Here is a 23,358-nt window from a genome sequence, read left to right as displayed (position 1 = left end):
GGCATACCGGCATCAGAGCCTGGCTCTGCCACTAGCTGGGCAAGTGCCTTAGCCTTGCTTTGCTTGTCTGTAAAAGGGCGGTAGAAACAGCTACCACAGGATTGTTGGCACAGTTCAATGAGAAAATGCAGTGTTTCCTAATAACAATACTGGTAACTAACACCTACACCTACTAAGCACACAATGTGTGCCAGATACCACTGTGGATCATTTGACACCCTAAGCACCCTATTAATAAACATGATGGCAGCATGCAACAGAGGAGGAAGGTGGGTCCAGAGAGGCGGCGGGGGGCGCGTAAGCACCGGAACCACAGCACATCAAGGTGTTGAACATCTGAGCCTTTTTGCCCTATGCAATGTCCCCAAACTTAGTCATTCATGTATCATTTCCCCTCCTATCTATAGGGACCCAAAATTAGCCTCATTTTAGATGGTGATTTGTGTGAAATTACGGGCTTGATGTGGTACGTGAATTTTTCCTAATACACATTAAAATAGATATATAACCACAAAAGTAAAAACAAAAAGGTTTATATGTACCACCTAAAATAATCTCATGCCCTGGCCAGGTACGCAGTTGTTAGAGCGTCGTTCCGATGCCAAGGTTGCAGGTTTGATCTCTGGTCAGGGTGCATACGAGAAGCAGCCAGTGAACGCAGAAATAAGTAGAAAAACAAAATCAATGTTTCCGTTTCTCTCTCTCCGTCTGTCTGTCTCTCTCCCCCTCTCTGTCTAAAATCAATAAAAAAATAATCTCTAATCCACCACGTTCGTGTAATCATACAAGAGAAAACAGCTCTAAACACAGGAGCAGGCTCCGGAACACCGGCTGGCACGCGGCAAGTGGGATGAGGGCCCGGAGCTGTGCCTGCGGGCCACTGTCACAGGCGCAGGCCGTTCTGAGGGAGCTGGGAGGACGCAGGTGGGGGAGGGGCGGAGGCTCTACCACAACCGTCACCAGCAAGTGCATTTTCAGACTCGCCGTCATGCCAGAGAAGCCACGATCTTTTGCTGCTCAGGCTTCACAACTCAGCCAGGAGCTGTGAGAACGGACCTCTCAGCACATGAGAGGTGGGGCTTCGAGGGCCTGCAAAGGGTTTCGGCTAAAATCCACACCTGAACGCACCATACTAGGGACTGCCTCCCTGTGGCCAAGGGCGTTTTGACTTTTTTTCTTGGGGCCACAGCTAGGCATTTCCCAGAGCCCCTTGCAGTCAGACATGTCCACGTTCTGGCCTAAGGAGTGTGTCCTGGCCCCCCACGTTCCCTGACAGCCTTCCAAGCGTCCTCCTTCCTCTGTCTGCTGCCTCGACGCCAGGAGTCCAGCAGGAGACCCTGAGGCGGAGGTGCCGGCAGAGCCGGAGGCCCGAGAGGAGGAGCCGGCTCCGGCTGGCATGCCCCAGAGCACTCCGCCCCTACTTTTCACTCTGCACTGCGATGTGACCAGGAACCTTTCCTGTCCTGAGTTGGGCCATTGAGATTTCAGGGTGTCTTTTATGAAGGGGCCAAACTTTAAAACTAGGTCAAGTCTAGGCCGAAACAAGAAACAGGAACTAGGAACTAAGCTGAAAGACTAAACAACCTCAGGGTGCTGCAACTTGCAGATGGGACAAGAACAACACGGATGTGAGCAGACTAAGGGGAACAAGTTGACCCAAACTAGAACAAACAATACCCCAAGATAAAGGGAAGAATTGGAGCCCCCCCTTAGTAACAAGATAGGACAACGGTTGAGCCTTGCCTCAGATAAACAGCCTGACCACAGAGTAGGGGGGCCCAGTAACAGCCTTGAACCCAATCAGTAGAAAAGAAGCTGCCTAAAGTAGCCTATCGCTAACTGCCACTTCCCGCCCTTGTATCCTGCTTGCTTGCTCTGCTTATAAAAACCCGTGTACCCTTACAGCGGCGCGCCTTTTTCCTTTCGAGGGAAAGGTGGCCCCTGCGCAGGTAAAACTTGGCCAAATAATAAAGAGTGTGTGATCAAACTCTAATTCCTGAGCTCATACTTGCGGGGATCGTAACATTTTACACCAGGGGAGTTCGGGCGAATCTGGAGTGTCCATGAACTTCTGTGGCTACCACATGGGACTTAGTCCTGGGGAGGCACCAGCACTTCCTTGGTCGTTTTTAATGACACGGGGCCCCTCCCGGGTAGACGTTCACCAGGCAGGACAGCAGAGGTGGACGTGCTGCCCACGAGCCATGCACAGTCGGCCACACCCATGCAAGTCCAGGCTCCGTTTTATCCGCAGGGCAGACAAAACAGCAGTCTCTCGAGGGAGTGTTCTCGGGAGGCAGTGGGCGGAGCACGCAAAGCCTTGCAGGGGCACAGGGAGCGTCAGTGTCTGGCGGTCCTCTCCCCGCCCTGCCACACTCATCCTGCGGGGTGGCCGATGCAGCTCGTCCCAGCTTCAGAGCCCCCGAACTTAGGGGTGGCTGCAATCTGGGTGCCGTTCGCACTGTCAGCTGGGCAAGAGCCTGCTGGGAACCTTGTCCACGGAGCAGGTAGGAGCCAGTCCCTGTAGCCCCAGGAGAGTGTAAGTCCCCAAGGGAGAGCAGGCAAGAAAGGCGAGGAGGCCCGGCAGAGAGGGGGTGCTGGGCATTGACTCCAGTCAGAGTCATACAGGCCCAGTCCCTTCCTCTTACGGTCTAGGAGGGGTACAGACATTGATCAAATATCCAAGCACACATTTCTGAGTATGACAAGGTCCCAGAGTAAGCTCCCAGGGCTCTGAGAGTGTCAGGACCAGAGGCCCGGCCTGATTTGGGGGAGTGGTGGGCAGGAAAGGCTTCCCAGAGGAGGGGGCAGTAGAGCCCAGCTCTGAGGGGGGCACGGGGACGGAGGAGGCTGTCCCCTGCAGAGCCGCGGCTCCCACAAGGCCCTGGGGTGGTGAGGTCGCAGCATTTACAGCATCAGAAGCAGCCCTGGGGGCAGGGGCACAGACCTGAGGGCTACAGGGCTCTATCCTGAGGGCCAAGGGTGGCGCTGAGTGCTTTTAAGCAGGGGATGAGATATGCACTCGTAAAGCTCACGCAGGCTCTTCCATGGCTCGAAGACCCTGGGGAAGCGAGTGCGCAGCTGCCCTGGGGGCTTGCCCAGGGCAGGGAGAGCACTAGAGGGGGCTGCCAGGTATTCAGTAGCAGCACCTCCCACTGCTCAGAGCTCCAGGTGTCCTGATGGTGCCCTGGGACCTCTGCCCATGTGCCCTGGGCTCGGATCAATGGAGTGTGTGCACCATGCTTGTGCCAGGGCCCAGAGGCGTGGCTGGCATCACACCCCCACCTCAGCCTGCTCTGTGTGCTCTGCTATCTCATGCTTATCAAGCGAGCAACTTCTGAAATCCACCTTCCCTCTTCCCACCACGCAGGGAGCCTTCCAGATTGATCAGACAGAAACTGACAGCATCTCATAGCCGGTCATCTCCCCATGCCACCCTGAGACACGGTTACCTTTGACACAGCTGTAGCCACGGCAGCACTTGACAGCGTTTTTTTGCCCGATTTAGTGGCTTTACCCCCATGGCTCGGTGGTCTATCAGGCTGGGACCGCGCTCACGTGTACACGGAGTGGGGAGGGGGGGCAGTGAGCGGTGGGGGGCGCACAGAGGCTGCACCCAGTATGGGCTGCCTCAGGCACTGCGGGCTGCGGGCTGTCCGAACACCAGCTCCCTCCTGGAGAGACATCAGCCTTCAACTGCGTGTGCAGGCCCTGCCTCTGAAATTTGCGTTTCTTTTTGTTTGGGTACAAAGGAAGAGCCTTGTGTTTGGCAATCCCCTAAACTTAGTAATTAAGTTCTGCCAGAAGAATTACAGAAATTTGTGGAATTTATAGAACTGAAATGGTGGGGGTGGGTGGAGGGGGAATCTTAGAGGTCAGCTGGTTCCTCTGTAGGACCCTGAAGGACAAGGGACTTGTCTGAGGTCACATAGCCAGAGGGAGCTGGGCTGGACCTGGAGCCCAGCATTTCTGTGAAGGGTCAGTGTCCTGTCATGGGGCTGTGTCCTGGTGCTCCTCTGGTTCAAGATGGGCCCTCACCTGCCAGTGACCCTAGCCCCTCTCGATGCTGAGTTCCGGGGGCCCCAGGAAGAACGGGCTCCTGCCCCACCAATGCCAGAGTCGCAGCAGGGGAAGACTGGCCCCGTACTGGCCTTCCTCCCCACCCACGGGGCCAGTGGCTGATGAGAATCAGAGGGCAGGCCTGATTCTCCTCCTCCCATCCAGCCTGGGAACCACTAGTACCTGGTGCCCAAGGATGTGCTCTGGGCTTGCCTCCTGGCACACTCCTGACGGTGACAATGGAGCAGTCTTTCCACCCACCCCGCCCTGTGGCTGGCAAGGCCCCAGGAGCCAGCGAAGGGCCCAGAATGAGCCTCACCCAGGGCAGAGGAGGCCCCGTGGCTCTGTCAGCACCCCAGCCTCATCTGCCAGCAGGCCAGTGGCCTTGCTGTGGCATCGGAGTCCATGGTTCCAGCCTCAGAGCTGAGCTCTCAGACTTGGTTTGGGGTAGGGGGGTGGGGGTGGGTGTTGCCTGGGGGTCAGGGCACTTTACCATCCAGGCGCGCAACACAGACCCTGAAAACAGCGGCGGAGCCCCCAGCCTGGCCCGGGCCCCCGGCAGCCGCCCCGGGCCGGGAGGGCTGCCTTCCTCTCCTGGCCGGTTGTCATCAGGGGAACCAGCTGATCTCTGCACCAGGTGGGGAAGTGCGGCAGGAACGAGAGAGGAAGGGAGGCAGAGGGCTGGCGAGGGCGCGGGGGCGCATCCACAGGGCTGGGAAAGCTGGACCTGATTTGGCAGTGAGCTATTTCAGGGCTATGCCCTGGGGATCTCAGACCAGAGATACTGGCGGAGCGGAGTCTGGTAGCGCGAACGCTCCTGGTCCACGTCTGCTCACGGGGCGTAAGCTGCCCCGGGGCTGACAAGGGAGAGAGGAAGGCGAGGAGGCCAGACTTCCAGAGCTGGGCAACGCGAGCGTGCTGTCTGGGCCAGAAAGGGTCCGTGGAGGTCAGCGGCAGTGACGTGTTCATGCCATGTTTGGAGGAGCACTGCATTGCCAGCGCTCCCTGTCCATGTATTTGGTTGTCATAAGTACAGAACCATCCATATCTCACAGCTGGGGAAACTGAGGCCAGGGATGGTGGGATGGGCACTGAACCCGGAACCAGAACTGAAACCAACAGGTAATTTCTTCTGGGGAATTCACTCTCATCGCAGGAGCCCCTCAGCCAATCAGAGCACTGCATTCCCCTGGTCACAGTGACTGCTTTGGGGATGAGCATGCGCTCTAGTTGGGGCCAAGGAGAGAGATCGACTCCCGCAGGACCGGACAGCTGCCCAGGGAAGAGACCACACAGGCACACCTTGCGTCTCAGGCTGCTCACGGCTCAGGTGTGGCGTGGGGGTGCAAAGAATTCACTGCTATGACCATTGCTTTGTGAGGTGAGGGGTGATTTGGTGGAGTCTAAGGTGAAGACCACAAGGCGGGACAGAGTGAGGAGATGAAGAGAAGCCGGGGACGTCACCTGAGCTGCTGAATCAAGTCTCACCTGTGGCTGTACCTCTACACTTCTTAATCGGTGGGCCAGTTGATTTTTTTTTTTCATAAGCCACTCTATTACTTGCGACCCAAAGTGTCCTAACTCACCCGTTGAGAGGGGTCTTTGGCAGTCGACCTCTCTAAGTGGGTGAGTTTGGCATAGGAGACCAGCGAGGGCCAGTTTGCAGATAGAGAAGGGGGAGGAGGCTGAGTAAAGCCTACGATGCGTGTGTGTGGCTGCGGGAGGGGCAGGCAGGTGCTGGTGGGGCGTGGCGCTACCTGGCCCTGCCCCCCACAGAACAAGGTCTTCAGCTGGGGTGGCCCAGATGCTACCTTAGCCATCCCCCACATCCAGCCTGTGGCTTACACACAGACACTCACACAGAGCTGTGAGGAGCCCTGGAAATTAAGGAGCCACCTTCTCAAACCGGGGATGTGATCTCTGCCACGCTCGAGTGCCCTGCATCTTTTCACCTTGGCCTCCAACCTTGCCGCCCCGTGCGCAGGCTGCTCAGTAAGTACTTTGAAATGACTAACTGACCAACTGAGCAGGAGAAAGGGAGGCCCCGTGTTGGCTGGGAGATGTGAGGCAGCCCGGTGTGATGCAGAGGGAGCTGAACTGTGATTCAGAAAACTGCAAGTTCTAGTCCTGGGTCTGCCACATCATCCCCTGCGTAAGTCCCTATCCTTATTTGGACCAGATGGGGCCTATTTTGCCCTATCTGCAAAGCGGAGCTGCAGAATTGAATGGTCTTCAATGGAGGGGTTTCGAGCTGTATCAATCTGGGCAGGCAAGGGGACAGGGCAGGGCTCGACCTGGGCTGGAGAGCCAGAGAGCCGGAGAGCCCCGGCCGCGGCTCGTGGCTGGTGTGCGCGCTGCCACGCCAACCCTCCTCCTGGCCTCCGGTTTGGGCCTGGCAGCACGAGGCCTTCATTGGTCACCTCCCCCGGCCCCTTGTCAGATCCGACAACCATCACCGAGGTTTCGCAGGCAGACGCAGGCCAGGGAGCATACCTTGCTTTTGTCTGTTTCAGAATTCGTACAAACCGCAGGGTGAACAGCGCCACACCGTGCAGATGGCACCACAGCATTTTCATAATAAAAAAAGAGATAGTGCTCTAAGCTCTACTGTGTGACTTAAATGTCAAGATTTCTTTTACCAGAGGAGATCCAATGACGTTCTGGAAACTAAGTGTGAAATATGACTCTGCCTCCCCAAAGAGCTGCCACCAACTCTGGGGAGGGGTGGGGGGAGTTCTAATGAAGCCCCTCGGAGGAACAGAAGGCGCTGGGCCGAAATGCCAGCCCCGGTGGCCTTCAGTCCTGTCCAGGTCAGTGATCCTGGGCAGCCAATTAAGTGCTGTGTGCCTCCGTTTCTCACCTGAAAAATGCACATAAAACCTTACCCGTTCCTCACTGGATTGCTGGGAGCATAATTAACCAGTTTTTCATGAGTCGTAATAATTTTAAACAAATAATTAAAAGAACAGGAGCTAACATGTGCTGAGAACTTTCTATGTGTCAGGCACTATCCTAAGCCCTTTACATGCACTGTCTCATTTAACCTTATAGCCCGGGAATGGTGGGCGTATGAGGGTTAGGTCCATTTCACAGACAAGAACACTGAGGGTTGAGAAGGGTCATTAATTTACCCAGGGCCAAGTACTTGTGGTAGAAGTGAGAACTAAACACAGTCCCCTACTTCTTGTGCCAGGCATTGTACTAGATGAGTAAGATCTATATTTTGTTCTTCAAGAACTTTGTAATTTACTGAGAGAAATAGGCAATATGCACAGATGGTGGAAAAAAAATGAAAACAGGAGTATTTTCAACAGAATAAAACCTCACACAAGTCAAGGCATAGTTCTTCACTATTGTTCCATTAACTTACAACATAGTCTATACATGCAAGTACACACACACATTTTGTGTTTATATATATGTGCATGTGTGTGTAAACCCATGGACATGGGATGGGACCGTTCATAGACTAAGTGAACCTTCTAATCCCGTAATGGTCCCGTCCCCCAATCCTTCCAGGATCTGTTTTAGAACAGTTCAGCCAGGCCAGGTTCTGTGCTTCTGGGATGCAGATGTGGCCCGGGCTCGGGAAGGAGGAACGGGGAAGGACACAACTTTAAAAGGTTAAGACAGGTTACCGGACATGGAGCTAGAGAGTGAGAAGGGCGGGAAGAAGGTGAGGAGGGGGAGAGAAAGAGGGGGAGGAAGAGAGGGGAAGGGAGAGATGGAGGGAGAGCAAAAAGAGGAAAAGGAAGGAAGGGAGGAGGAAAGGAAAGGGGGAGAAGAAGCAAGGGACCCCCTTAGAAGCAGAGAAAAGGAGGGAGGGGAAAGGTGGGAGAGAGGAGGGGGAGGAAGAGAGCAAGCGAGGGGAAGCCCAGGGCTGGGGCTGGAGAGAGGGTCTCCGGGGAACTTGGGAAGAGAAGCAGATGGGGGGGTGACGCGAGGCAGACAGGCTACCTGAGAAAAGCGGTGGGAGTTGTCCTTGGGGTCCCTTTTCAAATTTTTAGAGAGACTTATGGGAAAATATGGGATTCTTTTAAGGATTTAATGTTTTGCCTGATTGTATGGTGTCCATGTAAATGGGACTCCGCTCTGGACCTGAGCCACATGGATTACACTTCATTAGGGTTCAGTTCCTATACTATATATGCACATATTTTGTACTGCATGACCTTGGGCAAGTCACTTAGCGTAGCTGCGCCTCATTTTTCTTCACTTGTAAAATGGGAACAACAATAGCACCCACTGCACCGGGACTTGTGAGTGTCAATAATTTAATTCACATAAGTTGTTTGAAACGGGCCTGGGAACATGAACACTGGACGCTTCATTTCTGAGTCCATCTCTCTGGGGGCCGCCCCCACCTGGAAACCTGCTGGGCTGAAGGCACACGCACCATATCTGGCCCCATCTGCTGACTTTCTGCCTGAGGGTTGGCCTTGTCCGCGGTCATCCAGGCGGGTCCCACCACAGTCCCTGTTTCCTGATCCTTAGCCTTCGGCCCCAGCAGCCAGTCACCAGTCCTGTTTTCTTTGGTCACCACACCACGTCGCTGCCCTCACTTCCGACCCCATCGAGACCCTGACGCGTGGGCAATTATCGCAGCTTCCTACCTGCCTCCCCGCTCAGTCCCTTCCCGCACTGGTCTGTCCCGCACACGCCACCACGGCTGAGTTCCCACGCTCGCTTTTATCTGTCCCTCCCAGCTCAGAATTTATCGGTGGCTGCCTACTGCCCATAGGATAAAACCCAAAGTCCTTGACACTCTTTGCAAGGCCCACCCAACCTGGCCTAAGTGGACCTTCTAGCGTTCCCATACCCGGCCCGTACCCCAAGCCTCTGTCTGGCCACTGGCCTGCTCTGTCAACCAAATCTCGTTTGACCACCACCGACCCACTGCCCCGCTTCTAGCCCCTTCCCTCGCCCGCACCTACCATGCCTCTGTTCGGAGGGCAGTTTCAGCCTCACTTCCTCCAAGAAGCTTTCCCTGACCATCTTGTGGAACGACCGAGCTCATTCAGCCTCTGTGTCCTGTCTTCCCCAGAAGGTGACCGGCTCCGTAAAGGCTCCATCTCACATACCTCTGAATCTTTACACAGGTCTTAGCCCAAAGCCTGCACATAGTAGGCACTCAACCAACATCTATCCATTTAGTGATGAAATTACAGGTATTTTTCCTTTTTTTTTTCCCTCTGAGAACTGGAAGAATAAGAAATGCTATTCCACTCAAGGGATTATTTTTGAAGACCTACTGAGTGCTGGGCACTGTGCTGGTTGTTGGGATGAGGAGGTGACCCAAAGATGAACGACACAGGCCTTGAGCAGAGAAAGGCCTCAAATGATAAAGGAGTTCTTATTCTAGGCCCCATGGGTGGGCTTTCTGCGTTCTAGAGACCCCTGAAGCTGCAGGCAAAATCTCCCCACGTGGGCACGTAGGTGCTGTTCTGGCGAGAAGGCCCGTGGCTTTCATCAGCTGCCCACACCAGTTTTGACCTTACCGTGTGAGGGTCACTACTCTAAGGGAAGAGTGACACAAACAACCGCTCTTCACACCAGTGCAGGGGCCACAGACCCAGAGGAGAGAAAGCATGCCCCTGAGCCTCGCTGTTTGGGGGAAGGGGGAGGAGGCTTCCCAGAAGAGAGGGGGCCTGAGCTGGTCCCTACTGAGCGGGAGGAGCTCCAGCAGGGAGAGAAGGACATTAAAGGGGACACTATGGCCTCAGACGAGGCCTGGAGTGCCCGGTGTCTCTGGGAAGGGGTCTGTGGTCAGGTGAGGCCAGGGTACAGGGTGTGGAAGCCCCAGGCTGATGATGGGGGGCGGGGTCCCTGCTGCCTGCCTCACATGGAGGCTCTTTGGGCCTGGGCTCCTGCAGTCATGTGGCCTCAAGTGAGTACCATACGGACAGGCCGAGGGAGAGGTCGGCCCGCCCTCCCCGCACGGGGGGCCGGAGCTGGTGGCGAGCCAGTTGCCAGGAGAAGTGAGGGTCAATTTGTTCTAATGAGGTTCAGCAAGGAAACTTCTAGATGCTTCTTTGAGTGGAGAGTGCAAAGCTGGCTGGCCCAAGCAGGTGCTGGGTGTGGGGCTGTCCTCCGTCAGATACCCCGTGATGGGCGGGGGGACGGCGGCAGAGGTGGGGAAGCCAAGAGAGGGAAGGAGGACGTTTCTTTAGATACTAGGACACCAGGCTGGGCTGCTCAGTGTGGGTAGTTCTCCCAACATCTCAACTGCAGATCCCGGGGCTAAGAGAGGAGTCGGAGAACCAGCGCTGGGGCCAGGGCATCTAGGCACAAGCAGCCAGCTGCACGTAGAAGGGCTGGAGGTGTCCAAAATCCCAGGGCCCCTCCCCGCCCCAGGGTGCAGTTCGGGTTGGACAGAAGCTGTGACTCCTCCAACACACCCGCTCGCCCCTCGCCCAGGGCCTTGGCGTTTGCTTGGGGCCTCTGTCCCCTCATTATCCAACGACTGGCTCCTCCTCACGGCCACGTTTTATCACGAACATCCGTTCCCTTCTGAGTTCTGGGAACCTTCCCCGGCTACCCAGCCTAAAGTAGCTGCTCCCCCTCACACACTGATGTAAGGGGGTCCCTGTGCCCAGCTCCCCAGACTGCAAATCCACACCTGCTCCAGGCGCCTGGCTCACTTCGGCCGGAGTCTTGCATCAACCTTCCTTTCCTTCCTGCTCCTCACAGGTGACATAACACAGGGGCAGCGGCCCAAGTGCCTGGAGGCCTCTGCCAGCCAGGAGGGTCGTGCCGGAGGAGCCTGTGCTGCCCCGGGGGTGCGTCAGGGGCCTGCCACAATGCCACCTGCAGTAACAGAGCTGGGCTCCCACCCCACCGGGTCCAGCGGGCTCTCCACGGGGTCCTCTCTGCCCTCGTGCCCCCTTATCCACTGGAGCCGTCCCTGACCTCCTACTCGAGGGGCTTCTGGACCAGGAAATCAAACAGGAGGAACAGCCCCAGACGCCCCGGGAGCCCCGCAGCATAGCCCTTAATAGATTACATTCCCAGCCCTTCCCAAGCCATCATCTCTCTATTCAGGGTAATAAAACAGAGAAAAAAAAAAATCCCACAGGAACAATGAATGTTTTCCAAAAGTGAAGAAAAGCATTCCAAAGTCACACGGACTCTTCTGGGTTATAATCAGGGGGGAGATTTGGGGGAAGGCCATGCTGGTTGGGGATGGGCATGCCAGTGAGCGCATACACTCTTGGGAGACCTCAAAGGCCTTGTGTGCATGCGTGCGTGCGTGCGTGCGTGCGTGCGTGCGTGTAGAGGTGAGCTGTGGACACCCGCGCCTTCTGCCCTCACTGCCTTCTGGGTAGCTGAGATTCTGGCTCCGTGCTCTCTCTTTTGCTAGAAGGTAGACAGAGAGCAAAGGCCTGTGGCCTGTCCCAGGTCTGAAGATCAGGAAGGCATTTCACGCTCTGGGCTTTAATTAAAATGTTAATTAAAATGAGTTAGTACATGTAAAGTGCTTAGCACAGTGTCTGGAAGCTAGCAGGTGCTCAATAAATGGTAGCTGCTTGTTACCACTGCGGCCATTACTGCTAAAATGAGCGAAGCCCTATAACCATGTTGGCTACTGTGATGGTCTGAGTAGCAATTCGCTGACCGTCTGCTTTCTCCGGGCACCGCTCCCACGGTGCTCATTCCGCGGCCCCAGCAGCCAGCACAGTGCCCCGTTCACTGGGGGTTCTCAGCGAACGTTTAAAGGGAACAAGACTGGGGAGCTAGCAGTGCCCCTCTTAAGGGGGGAAGCCTGTGCCCTGGAGAAGGGCTTCCTCTACTGAGTTGGCTTCTGGGCTCAGTCTTCTGGAGGGGCAGGGGCAGGCCCTCCTGCTGGCGCCCAGCGTCCCCACCCCCGGCTGGCTTTGGACACACTCTGTCACCCAATTCCCCTGTACCCAGAGGGCCCAATGCCTGAGCTGGGACGGCTCTGTACCATGGAATTAGAATTTGGTGCATAAAATACTGAATTTTGCATCTAAAGCTATCTATCACAGAAGGTTTATCTGACCCAGAGGAGGTGAGGATAGTTTTCCTCTGCGACAGAGGTGATTTTTAGCAGAGACAGCATATGTGTATAGTGCACAGGCAAGTCACACAGTAATCAGAGATCATGGCTCTCCACCCGCAGGCTCCACGTGGGGCCCAAGCGCTCAGAGGCCCCCACCTGCTCCCCTTGCACGCTCCGGGTCACAGGGAGAGGGATGCTGGGACTCGGGATCCCACCAGGGGACAAGAGCCACTTCTGGGTAGAATCCTCTGAGGCTGTTTTCCCCGCCTCCCTTTAATTTAGCTTTGCCAGTGTAGCTGTATAAAGTTCAGTCTCACAGTTAATGCGGATGTTTGCAAATAGAAGGCTTTTATACACTTTTTCCATCCACCACTTATCAGACGCCTGGAAACTGAAGTGAAAAACAGTTCCTGTTCTAGGACATCCACTTCCTAGAGGAAGGGGGGCCCCGTAGGCTCTGAGACTCACCCTGAGAGGCAGAACACACACGCCTTGGTGTGAAGGAAGAGAGCCAGTCTGCACGGCTGCCCCTCCCACCGCCCCAACCAAGGCACGAACGCGCTCCTGGGGGGTAGCGGGGACGGATGGTGGCCGGGTAGGGCTGTCAGATTTAAGAAATATTTTCTCTGTTCGAGTTAGTTGCTCAAGGACCAGTGCATTATGATGTTGTGGGAATCCCAACTGACAACAGTCACCGACCCTTTCTCATCTGCACAATGAGCTCTGGCATTCTGTGGCTGTTGTCTTTGCTGGCGACATCGTGGGGAAGGCTGCCCGCCCGCGAGTCCCCTGTTGGCCCTGGCCAGGTGTGGACCGGTGTGCTGGCTTAGGTGGGTGACTAGCCTCCTCTCTCACATACAGCACAGTCTCGTCTCGTTCCCGCAAGGCAGCCCGGCGTTATCATGACGACGCAGCGGGGTACTGAGACGGGGTCTGTCCTCGCTGTGCCCCGGGGCTCAGCGGCCTACCTTTCTCTCCTTGTCACCATATTCGATGCCCAAAGTGTCCATGGCCCGGACGATGGCTGCCAGGGACTGGATGGTGTTGCTGTAGACGACAGGCTTGTACTGTTTCACGTCTTCTCCAGAGAAGCCATCTTCATGGATAATCCTAGAGGGAAAGCACACACAGCACAGCCGGTGAGCGCGCCGTCCTCCCCTGGCACCGCGAGCACTGGGCGCGGGGAGGCGCGGGGAGCCGCGGGGAGCCCCTGGCTTGGCTGGCTGAGCGCCACGTGGGGGCTGCATTACCCAGCTGCTGCACTAGTACCATGAGACCTGATGGAAAAAATCTACCCGAATTACTGAAAATTAATCTGAAACACAGAATAGTGGAAAAAAGAAATGCAGTCTCTTTCTATTCCCTATATATGCATGAAAGAAACATCAGTCAACAAGGTGCTGATGATACCTGAAAGCACTTAGAATGGGAGGGACACACGTGACGTACTCGACAAATGTTAGCTATTAGTGTTTGTAAGCAAAGCTCAGGAGCGTACAGTTGACACGCTGCATGAAGCCTGCAGAGGAACGATACATTTTTCTTTCACAGAAGGTAAGAGCACTCGCTCAGAATGAACCATCTTCATCTTTGACAACAAAACAGTCAACCGAAGGATTCTGCCTACCCTCCGGCCCGTGGCTGGGATCTGAACGTCCTGTCGCCCTGATTCCGGCGGGTCTGCCCAGGGACACGAGGCCACGAAGGTGACATCACAGTTCTCAGAGGCCACGTGCTCCCTGCCCTCCTGTTCTCAGGAGCCTCTGAGATCAGGGTGAGGGCCACGCATGCCCCAGTGTCCCTTCTCCCTGCAGAGGGTGGCCCCTCACTAATGCTCCCTGCTGACCAGGTTCCAGGTAGGAGAGGAAGCTAGAAGGAGGGCGTAAAACCAAAACTTTGCAAGAATCCTCTCATAGTTGGAGTAATTAGGGAAGAGCGAAAACAGGTTTTAAGACAGACATCCAACATTAGTCATCGCGTAAGGAACTGTGTGAACTCCTCTCAGGTCACATTTTTCAGTCCAAGATTGAACACCGTGTGAAACACGCATCATTCCAGTACAATAGCTGAGACTTCCCTTCCGGTGGACGCAGTCCCTTTCCATTCCCTAACAGGAGAAAACCGCTCTCAATTTAAAAAGCAAACAGCTTTATTGAGATACAAGTCACATCCAATCAACCCCCTTAAAATGCGTAATTCAATGTTTTTTAGAGCCTTCCAAAGGATGGGCAACGGTGACCACCATCTAATTTTAGAACATCCTTGTCCCCCCAAAGCAGCCACGCACTCAATCAGTCACTCCCATCCCCCACTCAGCGGCCAGCAACTGCTAATCTGCATTCTGTTCCTATAAATTTGCCTATTCTGGGCATTTCATATAATCATATAAGATGTAGTCTTTTGTGACTAGTTTCTTTCATTTGCATAATAGTTTCAAGACTCATCCATATTATGTCATGTATCAGTACTTCATTTATTTTTGTTGGATATACCACATTTTATTCATCCATTTATCAGGGGACGGATAGTAAGGATTCCTGGAGCAAAACTCGGCTTGGTGCTGGGTTGTGGGTCTCATCCGGAGTTCCCTGAGCCGCACACGGGAACGACCCTCTTGACCTTTCACTGACTTTTGTCAGCTGTAAATACCGTTTGATACAAGTCTCCGAGAGAGGATACACCCAGTCTAGGTTATGGTGCGCTGCTCTAGGGGGACCTCAAAGGGATTTGCCAGCTCCCGTGTAAACAACTAGAACACGGGACAAGATATATGAAACAAGCGTTTTCCGAGCGGGCAGCGCAGGGCTGCGACCCGGGAGAGGGGAAGCAAAAGTGGCGCGTCCCGCGAGTGCCTTGGCTGCTGGCCTGGGGCGTCCATCAGGCCGCCGCGAGGACGGGGAGAACCCCAGCAGAGCACAGTGCGCTTACTGAGCTGATGAGACACAGGCTGGAGTTCAGGAAGGCCGAGGCAGCTGGGATCTGAGGGGCAGGGTGCCACAGAGAGGGGTCTGAATAGGGGTCCCGTTGAGTCTTTGGCTGAACAGGGTGAGACTTCGCAAGCTTGGTAAGGAACAAGTATCGGGGAGCTTAGAAGTTGAACACTTTCTGAAGCTTACGCGAGGCTGGGAGACGTTCAAGTTCTGAGCATCCAGACTGGGTTTGCTCTCTGTGCTCAGTGCTTTACATGCGCCATCTCTTTTCATATTCAAAACAGTTCCAGGAGATAGAAACTGTTATTTCCCTTTTACAGATGAGGAAGCTGACACTCAGAGAGGTTAAGCCACCCACCTGAGGCCGCACAGCTGGTTGAGCGCCATAGTGGCATTCGAGGCCGTGCCTTTGACCGCCCACCAATGCTGGGAGGCGGGGCTGCTGCTTTTGCCCTGGGCCTCCATATCCAGGTTCCCCGAGAGTGCAGAGGTCTCACGCACAAAGTGAGCCTCGGAACACTTCCTACAACGTCAGCCCAAGGGCTGTGAGGCGAGGAAAGGTGGTGTCTGGTTTGAGGTTGGAAAAACAGCCCAGGGAAGCCTGGTCTCTTGTGACCGCCTGGGGCTGGGCCGTCCTGAATAAGACAAGGCCAGGATCGGGCGAGCAGGCGTGACGCGGCACGGGACACCGTAGCTGTAGCCAGTGGCATCTCGCAGTGCCGCAGCCCCAGATAAACGCATCTTTGCCTACACGGTTGAGTGACGCGGCGCAAAGTCAAGTCCCGGAGACATCATGTGGGCCACTGGATTCAGCCATGCCTGAAGCTGACACTGTCTCTACACTTTGGAGCGATGTGAGCCAAACTAGTCCTTATTTTTGTGTACGTTGATTTGACTTGGGTTTCTATTGCTTACAACCAATAGGGTTAAGACTGAAACATGTTTTGAACCTTGATGACAACAGCAGTCAGAGGTCATCGCTGGGTAGACTTGTTTATCAATGTTCCAACGTTACCACCAGCCCATCAGGCCTTGGAGGTCAGGTGATCACGCCTCGGCTCCCCCTCCCTATACCACCTGGCACAGGCTGGCTATGGGCAGCACTCAGAAGGCGGGACACTCTACCTGAGCCAGGAGTACACAGATGCACGGGACCACCCCTCTCCAAGGAGCTCACTAAGGAGGCAGACACGTGTGTGTGCACGTGTGGGTCACAGTGGGAGTCCACCCGCTTTTGATGCCCGCAGAGCCAGGGTAGCAAAGCGAGGCCAAGCATGATGCCCACACAGAACTCAGGGGCTCTGAGAGGTGTTCCAAGCCACCAAACCAGAAGAAACACGAGGGGCAGCCAAGGCTGACTCGACAGGCCTGAGTGTCCGACTCTGGACTGGAGCCACCGGCTGGACTAGGGAAACCTGGCAACGGAACGAGGGAAATCTCAAGTGGAGATGGGGAGGAGGAGGGAGAGTGGCACCAGGTCCACCCAGGAGGGTCTGAGCTTTCTGGGGAGAGGCACCCAGGAGAGAACCCGGCCTCCCTGATCTTGGCTCCTCTTTGCTGTCGGGACCCTGCAGGAGGCCCGGGCCTGAGCTCCCTTTGCTCTTGCCTTCCCCCTCTCAGGCAGGACTGCACTCAGCTGCAGTGAGACTCCCCAGGCACAGCGACCTTATATGGTCACAGAACCACGAGCTTGGGAGCTGGAAGGGACCTTGGAGGATCATCTGGCCCAGCAGCCATTCTCCTCTGAATCACAGACGCCTCTGAGGCTGTGACAAATGCACCTGCACACACATAGTTTTCCCCCAGTTTCGGGAGGCTCAGGGACTCACAGACCCCCAGCTGCTGGAACACGTGATTTCCCGCTCCGGCTCCCGGCTGCGTTAACTGCTCCTCTTCTGCTTCCCTTTATCAGAACCCTTTTGCCCTGCCCTGGGCCCCTCTCTATGCTCCACCACAGTCCCTTGAAGGATCCTGATAAAGGGGGAGCTTCTGGTGCGAGACTCAAGCTGTGTGACCAGGCAATGCCCTTCACTGCTTGGTGCTTCAGCGTCCTCAACTGTCCTGTGGAGATGTGTCTGGTAATACTAACTCTCCTCGCTGGGTCATGGCCAGGATCAAGGAGAATGAACTCACAGAAGGAAGAAAATGCTGGGCACATCAAGCACTCAATCAGTTCAGCTGGTATTGCTATATTTGGTGAGTGGGGCAGGGGAGAAAGTGCAGTCGATCGGGTGTCCTGCGTCTGTCCTCTGAAGAGAGGAAGTGACCCGGGAGCACAGGGCGGGAAGGCTGGGGAGCCATGGGGGGACCATGCCACAGCCAGGAAGTGGGGCGTTCTCCAGGCTGGAGCAAGGGAATCTGCTCATTTACCTGCTGGACATCACAGGATGAGGGGTGGGTGGAAAAGCTGAATTTCCTGCTTAATGATGTCATCAAATGCATTTCTGGTCATAGCTGGAGGTGCCCACGCTGGCCGCCCAGGTTAGGGGTCAGCGCTTAGTACTGCACCCATGTAACCACAGATGACGTTCCCTATCATCATAGGGACCTGGTCGGCAATGGGGACACGGCCTTGGAGCCGCACCCCTCCCCAGAGGAGGTGAAAAAGAAACACGCTGGCTTCGTAGAGCACATTTTAATCAAACAGTGAACAGGGAGATGCCAGTGAGTTAATGGGCCACCTGCCAGCAACTGGGGGCTCCGTAGAACCTGCAGAGCACTGGACCGCACAGGACTGTAAAAGGAAAATACCGTTACGGTCCAAGAGGCGTCGTGTGCAGCCGTGTTCATAAAACGATGTTTCCGTGTGATGGTGCTGGTGGGAAGGGGGCGTGGAGGCAGGAGAGGGAAAGAGGAAAGACATATGTGAGGGTTTTTAAGAAAATATCAGTGATCATTTTGGGGTGAGGAAGAGTGTCTCAGGCAGAGAGGACAGCAAGTGCAAAGGTCCTGGGGCACCTTGTGTGTTAGAGAAATGATGAGGAATGGGGTACGTGACGGAGAATAGGGGGACAAGGTCAGTGAGGGAACCAAAGACCAAATCACACAGGGCTAATGCACTACTTATATTTTTCCTTGATGCACATAAAACTAGTCACCTATTAAAATTAAAAAAAAAAAGTTCATCTGTGTACCTTTCCAAACCATCTTGACCTCTACCAGCGGTTCTGCTCTAAGTGTGGGTCCCGCTTAAATGGCAGCTTCCCCTCCTCCTTCCCTGACTGAGCCTGTTCTTGGAACACTTAGAGGTTCCAACCCACACAGCCACGCAAAGAGAAGCAAAGAAAGTCGGCCACCATCCCACCACCGGGAGGGAAGCACCGTCCAACATGCTGCTGTGCATTTCAGTCCTTTTACCTGGGAGCTCACACGCGCATTGTTTCTCCTGAAATGGCATCACACTGTGTGGCTCCGTGTCGCCCAGCGGTCATCGCTGGCTGCTTGGTGTCCCGCCATCTGAATGGGCTCTGAGTCATTCAACCCCCTGTCAGTGGACGTGAAGGGTTGCTTGTGGCTGGGAGCTCTTCCTAGCTTCAAATTCAGCTGCTGGGGAGGCTGCCTGACCGTGAGCCCCTTTTTCCTAATGAAGACAGAAAGCTATGCAGCTGGACAGGACACAGCGGAGGCAGGACGACCCCTGACCCTACAGGCCAGGCTTGAGTGAGGCGTGTGAGCACAAGTGGGTTCTCCCGGCTACGGGAAAAGAAGAGAGGAAAGACCCAATTTAAAACCCAGCTCCTTAGCAGTGCGGTGAAGTTCTATGGTAGGAGAAAAATTACTTAAAAAAATAAATGAGATCCCTTAGTAATTAATACCATATTTAAAACTTGATATTCTAATATTAGAACAATATAGAACATAAGGGTACTTAAAAATAATAGTATCTGGCAAATGACTTCCCGCGGGAATAGCTGGTACGAAACAAGGGATGTGTCCGGTTGACAGTGACTTGCAGAAATCTGTTACAAAGATGCCATTTTTAATAAGGGGTAACTCGGGCCAGAGGCAAAGATGTCAGCTGCCAGTTTGTCGCCAGATGGAGCCAGGGGCAAGGCCGGGCCTCGTGATTTCACTGCAGAGCCTCTGTTGCCTTTATCTGGAAAACAACGTGGCCCCTGCCCTTTCCCAAGACTCTCAGCGCTGGGGGGTCAGGGGGACACATGCCAGCTCCCATTCAATGGGGGCGTGCCCCTCCAAGCGCTGGCTTCTGCGGCTCGGTGCCTTTTTCCCTTTGCGTTGCTGAGGCTGGTCTGAATCCTGGAAGCCTGGCTTTAGATGACAGACATCTGCCTTGGACTTGGAGGCAGAACATCCAGCCTCTCTCTCTCTCTTTAAAGATTTATTTATGTTTTTAGAGATGGGGAGGGAGAAAGAGGGAGAGAAACATCGATGTGCAAGATACATCGATTGGTTGCTTCTCGCATGCCGCCATCTGGGGACCTGGCCTGCAACCCAGGCATGTGCCCTGACTGGGAACTGAACCAGCGACCTTTCGGTTTGCAGGCTGGTGCTCAATCCATTGAGCCATACCAGCCAGTTCTTATGCAGTTTGGCCACTGACAAGCATCACAGCCCCAGGTGAGGTGGGCAGAAGGCCCCAGAGAGCTGCGCCTCTGGCCGGCACTCCTCGGCCCAGCACCATGGGCCTGCGCCTGGGCTCCACGTCGGGGTTACCAGGAAGCCTTTGAGGCGGCTCCTCCGCTGACCAGTTGGCGTGAGCCTGGACAAGTCTCTGGGACTCTGCAGTCGCGTCCTGCGTGTGTTGCCCCAGCCTCTTGGACAGGTCAGGTGTCAGCTTTGGGCTGGGGTTGTGTCAACCCCCTGAGGTCACCCTGCTTCACTCAGGTTAACCAAGCTCCATGGTCATATCTATGTCATTGCCAAATGTAGCCTTTGGATATGGCAGCTCTCAAAACATGGGACAAATAATCAAAGGGGCTCTCGGAGGCCAACAGATTGAGACACTCTGAAATAAAGACCTGCCTACCTCACTGAATTCGAGCTCTGCTCACATGTCACCTCTTCAGACCACTCTGGCTAAAAAAAGCCCCCTGCAGCCCTGGCTGGGTAGCTCAGCTGGTTAGATCATCATCCTGATATGGCAAGATTTCAGGTTCGATCCCTGGACAGGGCACATACCAGAATCAACCAATGAATGCGTAAATAAGTGAAACAACAAATCTATGTTTCTCGCTCTCTCTCTCCCTTCCTCTCCCTAAGATCAAAAAAATAAAAATTAAAAAAAATAAAAGAAGTCCCTTGCCTCCATCATTCCTGCCTCATTTTCCTTTATAACATGTATCCCTGTCTAATATATATATTCGCCTGTCTGGTGCCCGTTTCCCCACATACCAATGAGCGCCTGAGGGCAGGGCCCTTGCCTGTCTTGTTCACTGGCCACAGGGCTCTGAGAAGTGCCTGGCACATGGTGAGTGATCAGTGAATGTCGGTTGAATGGCTGAATCAGACAGGTGGCTGCTCAGCTCCGAAATGATGGTTCTACATAGATTCCTCTCTGTGAAGGTAGGTAGCCTTTAAATTCTGGGACAGGATGAACATTTACCTTCCCCGACTCCCTGCCGTCACCTCTCACCCCTGGCAGCCAGTGCTGTCTCCACCTGCGGTGCTGCCTAGTCTTCCCTCAGGGCCTGGAACTTGGGCCCTCTTCCCAGCGATATTGACTAGGATCACTCCCGCACCGGCCTGCGCGGGTTTGCCCTTTGACCCTCGCATGCTGGTTCTCATGGGTTCCCTCAGGGCCAGGGCAGACAACTGCCTGTAGTCGCCCATTCCACACTCACTTCTGAGAAAATCCAAAAGCTGTTACTCAACTATTAAATTCATTGGTTACATTGTGAAAACATGGTGGGGAGCATTAGGGCTTCCTAGGCTGTTTTACAATGCCTTATGTAGGGGCATGGCTTTCATTAAACACAGTAAAAGCCTGCGAGTGAGGCAAATTGGTTCAATGTCGATTTTACTGCCTAAATCTCAGTAACATTCCTGCTTTCCCGTTTGCCTGATTAGGGTAGCTGCTAGATTGCCCTTTCTTCGTCTGCTGACATAATGAAATGAAGTGTTCCTATTAGAACATTATGTTTAATATATGAACAGTATTATACATCGGGGGGCAGTTTGCACAGCTTTTTATTATGTTTTGTGGAGAATGCACAGGCAGGGCTGCAGAGCTTTGCTCATCTTGTTCAGTCCTCAGGAAAGAAACCCTTCCTGCCTACACTGCGTTTGTTCATTATTTATGTTCCCTGCTCATTAGCCCTGCATGCGTTCTCGTGCACACGGGAGAGAGAGAAAAGACCACGGGAGCCGCCATCGCCAGCACACAGCTCACAGGCCAGATGTTCACCAACCCGAGCCACCTGAAGCACCTCCCTTTCTGATGCCAGGTGGACAAGTGCAAAAGGCTCAGCCATCTGAGCAGACCAGGCGGGGACTCGCACCGCCCGTGGGAGGGCTCCTCCCAGCTCCCTGGTCACTCCCAGTGCGGGGCAGCGGTGACTCACTGCACAATACGCCTGTGAGTGAGGAGGAGCTCCGTACATGCGAAGTGAGGGTTGGAGTGGACATCTGCTGTTTTCGCTCAACCAGCTTCTACCTTCCCTTCCTTTGGAGTGCCCTGCAGCCTCCCACTTTGGGGACTTTCTCTATCCCTAGCCTGAGTTCCAAGGGTGGGCCGCTGACCCACACCCAGCCAGTCAATGCAGCACTCACCCGGATCCCGCTGTGCCTGAAGCTACGATACCTCTTGACTGCTCAGTGACATGAGTGTTTCCTTTTGTGCTTCAGTCACTCTGAGGCAGCTTTCTGCTCTCAGCAAGCAGGGGTTTTGATGACTGCAGAGGCATTGCACAGCTCTCGAGAGTTTATTTGGAAGGACAGCGGCAGGGCACTGCACCAGCCACGTGGCTGGGCTGATCTGAAAGGGGGCATCTGGTTACTGCGTCACGTCTGAGGGTCCTGAGGGTTATAAAGCTGCAGGAAGGCACCTTCTCCAAGCCCACTTTACAGTGGCCAGGTCTGCTGGGGGCGGGGGGGCTTTTCCTCTCATAGGCATTTCAGGGACCAGCGACTCCCACAGCGTTGTCTGCTGCCTTCAGTCCTCAGAAAAACCTCAGGAACGTCCCTCCTCTTGCTTCCCTTCTAGGTTACAGACACAGGCGTCCTGGAAAGGCTTTTCAGAGGCTCTTGGTTTTCCCCTGCCTGTTCTTTTTAAATAAGGACTTGTTTTTCTTCTTACCACGTGACTGGGCAGGGAAAGGCACCAAAACACCACCACCAACCTCCAGAGACAAAGGGGCATGAAAAAAAAAACCTCCGCTCTCCAGGTCAGACCACTTGGCACGCACGCATGCACGCAGCGGACAGCTTTGAGACCAGCCCCAGAGCCTCCCAAGCATTGCCCCAGATGGTGGACCATTCTAGGTGAGCGTTTGTTCTGAAACAAAGGGGCACACACACAAAACACCCTTCCCAGCTCCCTGCTGAGAAGAGTTCAAGGCAAAGGGTACAGATCACCGACACCGGGCTCCTTGGGGAAATCACAGTTCTCATGCCCTCTGTTGGGGGTGTGGAAATGCTTGTCGTACAGCCTGCCAAGAGCAAGTCCGAATTCACATTCCTCTCCAGGGCAACTCATGCCTCCCCCAAACCAAACAGCAGTGGTCAGCTGCCACACTGCCTTTTGACTTTCGTTGCACAAAGGCGGCCGCGTGTGCACATAGGCAGGCCCCCAAACCTCTTGGATGACACCACGTGAGCCACATTCTTCTGGTTCCTCTGCGTCATCCCTTTGTTAGGTCTTTGAAAGAGAGCAAGGGAGAATTCCAGGTGAGGGCATGTCTTGCCAGACCTAGAGAAATACGGTCACAGAGACACAGCAACACCCAGCTCAGCCAGCCCCAACCCCCCCGCCCTGATGTGGCCCAGAAAGGATGCCAGGCTCCGTGCGGCAGATTTAAATAGCCCCGCCGTGGCCTCCTGGGTTTCCCACCCCAGCATTTCAAGCAGATGGAAGCTCCTCATTAATAACCACTACACTATGGTCATGGCCCAAAAAAAAAAGAGTCCATAAAAATCACTTTGTGGCCTTCGACATCGATTGCCCTCTCTAGGGATGGTGGGGTGGGCCGCGCGTTCCGCTCGAGGCCAGAGGCATCCACGCGGGCTGCAGGAGGAGCAGAGCCTGTGGGCCTGTTTTTGCCACCACTGGGGTTGGCAGGCAGGGCTCGGGGCTCAGTGGGTGGCTCTGCCGCTCGTCTGTGAGGCCAACAGGAACACAAGCAGTGCAGAGTCCCTCCCTGTGGCCCCGGCGGAGGGGACATCTGCTCTGGG

General features: G+C 54.7%; 1 protein-coding gene across 4 annotated transcripts in view; it reads right to left on the bottom strand.

Annotated features, from left to right (window-relative positions):
* GNAO1 (G protein subunit alpha o1) overlaps positions 1-23,358 on the bottom strand; it is a 138,353-nt gene that overhangs the window by 51,756 nt on the left and 63,239 nt on the right. For all 4 annotated transcript variants that reach the window (XM_054570351.1, XM_054570349.1, XM_054570350.1 and 1 more), the window contains exon 3: positions 13,048-13,189. In XM_054570351.1, the coding sequence (XP_054426326.1) occupies positions 13,048-13,189 (142 nt within the window). The remainder of the gene's footprint in view (positions 1-13,047; positions 13,190-23,358) is intronic.

The sequence above is a fragment of the Pteronotus mesoamericanus genome, unplaced genomic scaffold, assembly GCF_021234165.1.
Source record: "Pteronotus mesoamericanus isolate MK-2021 breed Mesoamerican mustached bat unplaced genomic scaffold, CSHL_Meso_final contig_202, whole genome shotgun sequence".
NCBI lineage: Eukaryota > Metazoa > Chordata > Mammalia > Chiroptera > Mormoopidae > Pteronotus > Pteronotus mesoamericanus.
This window is presented reverse-complemented; position numbering and strand designations above follow the sequence as displayed.